Source organism: Papaver somniferum, unplaced genomic scaffold (genome assembly GCF_003573695.1).
Source record: "Papaver somniferum cultivar HN1 unplaced genomic scaffold, ASM357369v1 unplaced-scaffold_23, whole genome shotgun sequence".
Classification (NCBI taxonomy): domain Eukaryota; kingdom Viridiplantae; phylum Streptophyta; class Magnoliopsida; order Ranunculales; family Papaveraceae; genus Papaver; species Papaver somniferum.
Genome location: NW_020633263.1, coordinates 475768 through 485433, shown reverse-complemented (window position 1 = coordinate 485433; position 9666 = coordinate 475768). Strand labels below are relative to the sequence as shown.

The 9666-nt window shown below is 36.6% G+C and overlaps 2 protein-coding genes across 3 annotated transcripts; one reads left to right on the top strand and one right to left on the bottom strand.

Moving 5' to 3' along the window:
- The first annotated feature begins 470 nt into the window (after positions 1-470).
- On the top strand, positions 471-4168 carry LOC113340748. Of its 2 annotated transcripts, XM_026585822.1 has the most exons (8): positions 478-779; positions 870-1078; positions 2008-2170; positions 2361-2562; positions 2703-2897; positions 3026-3195; positions 3287-3486; positions 3655-4168. In XM_026585822.1, the coding sequence occupies exons 4-7, from the start codon at positions 2411-2413 to the stop codon at positions 3454-3456; spliced, it is 687 nt and encodes a 228-aa protein (XP_026441607.1). In that variant the 5' UTR covers positions 478-779; positions 870-1078; positions 2008-2170; positions 2361-2410; the 3' UTR covers positions 3457-3486; positions 3655-4168. The 2 variants fall into 2 exon arrangements, with proteins under 2 accessions (XP_026441606.1, XP_026441607.1); XM_026585821.1 differs by having other exon boundaries at positions 471-779; positions 2008-2562.
- Positions 4169-4460: 292 nt separating this feature from the next.
- LOC113340742 (tryptophan aminotransferase-related protein 2-like) lies at positions 4461-7023 on the bottom strand. Its single transcript, XM_026585819.1, has 4 exons — positions 6866-7023; positions 6400-6721; positions 5289-5572; positions 4461-5201 (listed from the first exon to the last, which is right to left on the bottom strand). Exons 1-4 carry the CDS (start codon positions 6955-6957, stop codon positions 4685-4687), a joined length of 1215 nt encoding a protein of 404 aa, XP_026441604.1. The 5' UTR covers positions 6958-7023; the 3' UTR covers positions 4461-4684.
- Between the last annotated feature and the right edge of the window lie 2643 nt (positions 7024-9666).

Sequence of the window (9666 nt, the reverse complement as noted above, 5' to 3'; positions counted from 1 at the left end):
GTTTCTGATTTATAGGGTTCAGATTTTAAAAAGTAGAAGCACTTCTACTCGAATACCAAATTTCAAATGATTATGTTTCGCATTTTTCTCGGAGAAAGACGATAAAAGAATCCCACTTATATAATCCTTGCAGATCTGATCATCCGTCTAAGATACAAAAAGGAATTTTGAATTGATATCTTTCAATTTAAATGAGATCTAAATTCTGACTACCGTTTTCTTAGATATCTTGCGACTAGAATTATAACTTTTTTCGATCCGCCTCTTCCATCACTGCGAACCCCAGGTAGAGTCAGGCATGCTTCAGTTAGCCCAGTTGGCCAGGGTCAAACTCCCAAGTAAAAGTAAAATTACTTTTTATTTCTGGTTGCCACGTGGAACATACAGAAGGTGTCATATCAATTTAACTACTCTACTAGTAAAAGTATGGAACCACTTTTAACACAGTAAGAAGAAGAAGAGAAACTTAATAAGAAGAAAACCAGTTGACACTTTCATTTCCTCGCGCCAAACGGCCAAAGTCCCCTCTCCTTCAGAGTTTCGATTTTCACTCTTATCATCAAACGTACAACATAAAGTTCCTCTCTTGGTTCGAATTGATTTAGGAATTAAGGCTTCTGGAAAGAAATAATTAGGGTTTTTGGGTTCTTGTTTTAAAGAGATGGACAAGAGAAAACTGGGTGTTCCTTTAGTTTGCAATGGACATTCACGTCCTGTTGTAAATTTATTCTATAGTCCAATTACTCCAGATGGTTTCTTTCTCATTAGTGTAAGCTAAGGTACAATGTTTTTGCCTTTTGAATTTAGGGTTTTGTGATAATTTAAGGTTTGATTTTAATGTTTTTTTTTTCTCTTTCCTTTTTTGTCAGATTCTAGTCCTATGCTGAGAAATGGAGAGACCGGTGATTTGATTGGAAAAAATCCTTAATGGAATCTAGGATTTGAGAGAATTTCGGGGGCTAAACAAAATCGAAAGTTGGTGATGAAATCTGGGGTTTGAGAGACAAGTGGAATTAGGGTTTCTCTCAGTTTCGAGCTTTCAGTTACTTCACAGTTTCCATGGGACGTGGTTGTCAATGTAAGAATCTCAGTTTTCAAATTTGCTTAAATATCCATTATTCTTTTATTAGCTATATCGTTTATGTTCCTCTTCTGAATCTCTGCTTATCAGACGTAGTCGAGCAAAATCTCGTATCTGAATATAGTAGATAGGAGAGTTCGAGTTGCAACATTGTGTTTCGTATGTCTTTGTGTATTAGTTATGGTCTTTAAGATATTGTTGGCTTTCCAATGTGTTTTCACTGATGTCGAATTGCCTTTCAATAGTAGAGATGTCTTCTTCAGATTTAGACCCTCTTGAAATCTGTGCTAAAGCTTTCTGTTACTACTCCTGGAAAGCTTGGCCTCTGTATATAGATCTCTCTTTCTCTTAATTTTTCAATTTGAATTAGTGACTTAAATGTTGTTATCAGAAAGATCACAAAAGTACGCCCGTAAATTTACATTAGTTTAACAAAAAAAGTTAGCAACAACATATGTCAGAATGATAGTTTGCTTGATCAAATCGGCTCATCACTCTATTCACTCAGGATTAAGTTAACCAAATTTTCTCTGTAAGAATTCCTATAGATGGCAAAGATAGGTTAAGGTCCACTCTAACAGAATATGGGATGTTCTGTATCTGTAATCTTTTGAATTTCCAAACCTAATCTCAGTTTCCAATTGAATCATTCCTCATGAGGTAATTTCTGTCTTAAGATACTTAAATTTGTTTTGGATTAATGGTCGACCTGAGGTAAAAAAGAAATTGATCCGTATTTTAGGTCACAAATCCTGCTACAATAGGGTTCTTAAAATTTTAAACTTGTAAGTTGCAAAAGATGGGGTGAGGAGTGTTTTTTTTTTGTTGTTGCTAATTTGTTTGTTGTTTTTGATTTTTCCATTTTTTTATCACATTTTCTTACTCTCATGTGAATCTCATCTCCTGACCTAATTTGATGTTTCAAGTTTGACGTTTGAAGAGGAGATGAAGCTGTATCCAATAAAAAGTCCCAAACTGATGGTAGAAGATACGGAAAAGACGGTGGTGTTAGAAGGTTTGGAGAAGACGATTCAAGGGAGGGAGCAGACCTTTGTTTTGTGCTTTCCCAGCGCCGTGGTTTTTAAAGATGTTGGTGAAATCTTGATGGAATTTGAGAAAATCAGTTTGAAACTAAAAAGCACACCATTCGTACATTATATCTTTTATTTCAGTGCTATATTTTTTTATGCATTGTTAATGGTTTCATCTCTTATCTTGATATTGACTATTTCTAGTGCATTATTGATTCGAATTCATTTGGTTTTGTTTGTGTCTTTAGGGATCAGATTAGTATGTGCCACAGAGAAGTTTCTTACTCAATTCTTCGCCATGGAAGGTAGAAACATTTTGCCCAATGTTACTCCAGCAAAGTTTTGTCCCTATCCTTTTGTAGCTATGGTAGTGGAAGGTGAAGACGCTATTAGTAAAGTTCATCAGCTAACATCAACGGCCGAGAGATATCCCTTTCTGATACCTGCTGTGTAATGTTCTTGACTGCATTGTTATCTCTCATTTGAATTTATATTTATCATTTAAGTACTGGTAGATAACACTACTATACAGTTAGTGAAGTTGAGTCTTACTTTGTCCCAATGAATGGGTCGAACATTTTGTGTTACAGGCGTTCTTATAGCAGTGTCACACCTGATAGTGTGGAAGAAGATTGTAGATTGTGGTTTGGTATTGACTCTGCAAACTGGATAGAAGAAGCAAAAGAAAGTAATCTTCTGGCAGTCGCACTCCCAGGTGGCCAAACATTTGGCCCTGTTGAAACAGTGTTGGAGAAGTTAGCTGAACGGTGTCTCCTTAAGTACAGGTAAGCTGCAGTCTCTAGTTATGAAATACATATCTAATTTTACAGAGTTCGTTTCTCTTTGTTATTTCTATCTTTACTCCTGTTTAATATTCTCAATACGTCGTAAGATGGAATTCGTCTCCTTTTAGGTACTTCAAGGAACAGATTTTATCCAGCAGTTCCGATCTCTACAGCTGTTTCTACAGCAATTTCTACAATGAAGATCTGACATTCGTCTTAATCAGGCCTATGGCTTTTGAAAAGGGATGTGTGGGTCATCTGCTATCCACTATTGAGAACATGGGTTTTTGCTTCAGAGGTTTGCGAACATCTTTGATTTCATCTTGTTTATTGTTTGTTTAGGTTGATGACATATTTAAGATCTGATTTATACAATCTTTTAATGTTAGGTATGGATTTGGTAAAGAAACCCGGAAATCCTATTGGCGATGCATGGCCTGCTGATTCTTGTTCCTCACATGAAACGGATGAATATGGTATTGCCTTGCTTATTGAAATTTTTTACTATAATGATCTACAAATAAACAAAGAGATGCAGGGATGCTGGTATGCTGATTGACAAAAGCAAAGAGAAGGTTGGAATTTTCAGGTGAATATGTTATACCTTCTTGGAGGTTTAAGTCAACTGTTTTTGTTTTTTTTGTTTTTAATTATTTTGCAAACAGAACGATTATTAGTTGAACACATACAGTTGGTATGCTTGCCTGTGTTTCTGGTTTTCCTCTGGAGGCTCATTTTACCTTATGTTTTATGGCAGCGACTTAATTTACATAGGCAAGCCTGGTGACACTTGTATGGTTGGTGATTATTTCAAATGCGGTACTGTTTCCTGGGTGGATTCCAGCACTGGTGCTGTCTGTGTTGGTTATTTTTTGGCAACCTTGTCGAGCCTCCAATTTTAAGATGACTAAGCATGATGTGTTCTTATCCGGTATATCAATGAGTGTCTCTGAATTCAGACTGGTTGAATTCATTTCCTCTTGACAACAATTCAAAAGTTCAGGATTGTCTTTTCCTGTTAAAAACCTTTGAAAATTGGTCTTGTGTTTTTGTTAAAATGGAGATAAACTCTGTAGCTGATACCTTGGCTAAACATGTTAGAGCCAATGGTAATGGTCTTTGGTACACAGTACCTCCAAATTTCCTTATTGGAGATTTAGAAAAAGACTCATCTATGTAAACTCTCTTCTTTGGAATAGACGGATGGGTCTTGTGTTTTTTTCCTTATTGGTAATGTTCCGAGCATGGTTAAATAAACGGATTTCTCTTCTTTTTTGTTGTTGTTTTTTTCTTTTTGATTGGTAAAGAAATTCATGCTCACGAGTTTCGAACTCAGGTCACTGTTACCATCATCTATGACTTCAGGAGTTCCTTGCCGACCCTTCATTTCGCAATTTGGTTTGGTTCGATTTATGTGCATACAAATCTTTGTTTAGAAGAGTACTATCCATCTTGTTTGATTCTTCTATTCTTGCCAGGAGAATATGGTAAAGCTTGTGATTATTTGTGAACTAGTAGCTCGGAAAAGCTCTTCTTTTGTTACTTCTTTGAAGAAATTTCTGCTTAAAATGACATTAGATTTCATTCAAGTATTACAAGATCCTAATCCAACAACAATGACGAGAACAAAGTACTCTATATTCATGCAATATTATTAAGTTGAGAGCAATCCTCTCCTCCCCTTGAGGCCTGAATTAATGTCAAGACCTCTGGGAGCATCCAGCTAATAAGCCTCTTTGCCTTTAGGAGTATCCAGCTAATCTCTGCGGCAGACTGATAAACCAGGATCATGCTTTGATTTTAGTTGATGCCGATGAGACGGTAGCCAACCTATCTAATAAAATCTGGAACTTGTCTTCTTGATCAAGCAGACTAATCCTAACATACTTCTTGTTATCCATCCCAAAGTTCTTCCCCCCTCTTACTAAAATCTTTAGATTTCCCTTAATAAGGCTTTCACAATCCTCTACATTTTCAAGATTGCATTTCAACCACGCAAAACCTGGATGGGCTTCCCTTATTTCTCCAAAGTAGTTGCAGTACTGCTTCGGGTATTTAGGCAAGGAAAAAACTCCATTTTCAGCTGCGACCTTTCGCAACCTCTCCCACCTATCTACCATGATTGTCTTACCGAACTCAAAGAAATTGCCAGCAAGCTGTAAAGATATCGATTGCCCACTCTCCGTCACAGCTCTCATGATCGTTGCAGCTCGATATTGGGAATCCTTGGAGACTCCAATTGTACTGAGCTCGATGAACTTGGTCATTTTTCTTGCTATCTTTTCATCCTTGACAATAGCCCACCTATTAACAGAAAACATACACAATTTTGAAAAGACAGTTTCCTTAAAGAGTAACTATCCACTGGACAAAGAGGGAGTCTTTACGTACCCGACACGCGTGCCGGCATGACCCGTACTTTTAGAGACAGTGAACAACATGATATCATGCTCAGCTGGTTTAGTAATAGGAGTATATTGAGGCCAATAATATGCGAGATCATAGATCAATTTTCCTCCTTTCCCGTTCACCACTGGTTCCATGGTATGCCCATCTGGATTATTAGGACTGCAAACAACTTCAATGTACGGTTCATTTTTGTCATCAAATTCGTAAGCATCACCACCCCATTTGTATAGCCTTGACTTTAGCAAATCCGTCACCGCTGGATATGACTGCAATTATAAACAACAGATTAATCCAATGAACAAAGAACGTTCAATCATTTGCATAGACGACAGTTGAAGAACTTGATGCGCAATAGATCACGGTGAAGTAGACAATTATACAAACATAAAACATGTTACTGGCAAACCACATGGTTTTATATGATTGATTCAAGTTTAATTTTGCTCTTCCTATTATTAGCATCAGACTGCACATGCTCAGCACGTGATTAACTTGTGCCCCACATTAGTGACCAGGTCCACTTCATCCAAAATACAATGCAGCAAGCACCAATCACCTGCAGCAATACTCAGGAAGCCTGCCCATAGAACTGCAGCGGCATACTGTATATAAAAAATACCTCCAGTTGACAGACGTGAGACATGTACATGAACCATATCGGCCTAAAAAAGGGGTTGCACTTTTAGGTGCAATATGACCATTAATTATTAAACACAGGCATATAAGGATATACCAAAAACGGATATGCACTGAACCTTGCAGAATCCTAACATTTGAAGCATTAAAGGTGGTAGGATCTCTTTGATGCTTAATATCTGGCTAGTAGTAATTGAAATTGAATGTATACACAATGGATGAATTATCAAACATCAATCAAGAATTAACGAACAACATCTTTAACGATAAACCGTTGAAGCGATAAACGATAGATAAACCGTGCAGAATCCGTGCATTTGAAGCATTAAAGGTGGCATGATCTCTTTGATACTTAGAATCTAGCTAGTAGTAATTGAAATTGAAGGCACACACACACAATGGACAAATTATCATACATCAACCAAGAATTTAACGAACAACGATAAACCGTACGTACCGAATAATAAGGTACCGCGGAGACAACATCCATAGGCTTGGAGGAAGAATCATCATCATCAGTAGAAGTAAGAGCAAAAAGTGCAGCTTGATACAATTGGGTTGAACCAGTACCAACAACAATATAACGATCTTTTGTAATAGCATTACCAACTGATTCATGCAGTTTCTTGACTTCATCACTAAATTCTTTTTCTAAAAACCAACAAACATTACCACCATTGTTATTTGGAAAATAACTCAAATTATGCCATCCTGGTATCATTATACTGCTTTTTTCTCCTGATTTTTTCCAATATTCAACGAACATTGTTGGATCACCCCTGCAACAATAACGATAAAAACAATTAATCACCATTTATTTTTTTGAAGCATAGAAGATACCGATAATAATCAAAACCATTCTTTCTGGTGAATCACTTGTTAACGAAAATAACAACGGAAATATAATTCTCTAGATGACTTACTGATCGAGATTGATAATCTGCAATGGTTGTTGTTTCTTGATTGATGAATCTTGTTTTTTCTCATCAGTTGAAACCATATTGGCGGGACACATTTTGACAGAATTTTCTCTGAAGCACTAACAAGAAGAAAAAAAGTTTCTTTGTTTAGGGTTTTGAATAATAATAATTTCTAAGTACAAAAAACAGTCTAATGGAGATATATATTTATAGGGGAAGATTTTTGTGATAAGTTCAGTGTTTGTAATTAAGGAGGATAGGAAATATTCTTTTGACCTATGAAACCGGCTATATTTTCTCTTACTTACTCTTTCTAATCTGTAATCTCCATACTGTGTCACTACTTAACCTAACCTAATCTTCTGAGATATACGTTACTTAGACCGTATTTAACGTTCTTTGTTTTCTTACTATTTATTGTGTTTTACTATTTTTAAAATGCATTTAATATCTCTTTTCTTTGAAAAACAATGGTGCATTCTGTTCAAGGAGGTGTGGCAATGTGGCATGACTGCACAAAACAAAGGAGAGAAAAGGGAGTGATTTCTCTGTCATTCATGAATGGCATTATAAGAGTGGGGATAGATGAGAAGCCGGAAGCAAAATCCAGGAATCAAAAAGCCTAGTTTATGTGTTTGACAAATTTGACACCAACACGAATTGTTCAAAAGAGGTGCACAAGGATTTTTCAGTTCCAACTTCATTTGCCTTATTAGAGCAAGTCTTATGGTGGAATCCAACCTATTCCAAGTGTGGAAAAATCATGGAATGTCAAGTCTAATGGCTTCCAAGTTGGGGTCTTCCACAAAAAATCCAAGCAAGATTCCACCATTTCGTGGAAGGGTTCGTGGAATCCATGGAAACGCCGATAAAAATAGCGTTTAACGCTATTCTTAATAGCGCTAAGAAAACGCTATCAAGAATATCGTTTTTTTTCCCCGTAGATTTAGGATGAGTTGTTGAAATCTAACGGCTGAGAAAAAACGTTATTCTTAATAACGTTTTCACTATTCCACCACTACACTTGCACTTCCATCCACGGTTCCAAATGCTGAGGGGGCGTGGAAGATGGAAGATGAAACTCTTCCACCATAAAACTTGCTCTTAAAGGCTTTTTAGACGAGTAGCATGCTTTTTTTCCATCAAGATGTTGTCTGTAAGCTGATCCATCCGTGCATGGGATGGAGCATATATCACACCACGCTGGCCCTAATTCACGGTTATTTATATGCTTGAACTCCTCTACTTCTACTATGTTTCTGTGTTTCAAGTTCAACTCTTCTTTTTCTATTAAACAAAAGTGAACGTACTCGACACAGAAACAAAAGCAGACCAAAATACAAAGCCCACCAAGCCCAAAGAGGCAAGAAAGTGAGCTAAACTCAAGCCCACAACTAAAAACAAAAGAATGATTTCTTGGGGACCATGGTTTTTTTTGAGGGACCATGGTTTTATTAGGCCACCTTCCCTATAGTTATATGGGTTGTCCTAAAATGTTGAAATGACTAACCTATCCTTAATCTAATTTAATTTAAAACCAACCTAATAACCATATATATATATATATATATATATATATATATAACCACCACCACCGCCCACCACCACCTCTGATTATCACCACCACCAACCACCGATTACCACCACCGCCGATTACCACCACCGCCGATTACCACCACCACCACCTCCGATTATCAACACCACCAACCACCGATTACCACCCACCAACCACCACCACCTATATATATATATATATATATAGCCTAATTTAAAACATTAACAAAGATATTCTCATAAACCCATTACTTGTCATTCGTTTTTGGTTGATTATATGAGAAGTAATCATCAAACTGAGTTGAAAATGGAAGTTGCAGAGAGGTTTAATGGAGGTTTTTTTCAGAGAAAAGTTCGGTTACGTCGCAAAAAACAAGTCTCAGCCGAACTTTTAGTTCAGTTACGTCGCAATACGTTTGGTTTCGTTGCAAAAAGTTCGGTTATCACGAATTAATTTTTTCTTAACTGAACTCAGAGTTCGGTTGATTCGCAAAAAATACTTTTAACCGAACTCCTTGTATTAGAACAACACAAGTCCATAAGTTCGGTTCCTTCGGAAAATAAGGATATCACCGAACTTTAAGTTTGGTTGGTAGAGCAATTTGATATGTAACCGAACACACAATATGTACCCAAATAAATTTTTAAGTTCAAAGTTAGGTTACCTACCATTTTATACTAGGTAACCGAATATAGCACTGTAACTTTGGTTTTTTTTTTTTTATGAGTTCGGTTAGATACGTTTTTGGATAAAAGTTTGCGAACCAACCGAACTTCTAGACCCTAAAGTTCGGTTACATTGCGGGCAAACCGAACATTACACTGCACGACCAAAACCTCAATTAACGAGCGAGTTCGGTAACCTACGTGTTTGGAAAACATAACCGAACTACATTTTCAGGTATGTTCGGTTACATGTTCTTGACATATGGTAACCGAACTGGCCCAAATCTACATAAAAAATTTCATTTTTTGAAAGTTTGGAGTAATTAAACCAACATTATCTAAGTTTGAAGCATACCTAATAACCCAAATGCTCTTCCTCCGGTGGTGGTTGGTAAAATCCATCATTTTTCATCTTGAGATTGAGTTTGGGGAAGAATACAATCACCATCTAAGAAATAACTCATATCCGGATCATTGTGAAGATTAACAAATACTCTAGGAGAGGAAGTAGATGAAGATTCAGATATGCTATCATCAATTGAATCATCACTTGAATACTCAAGATTAGTGAACTCAAAAAAAAT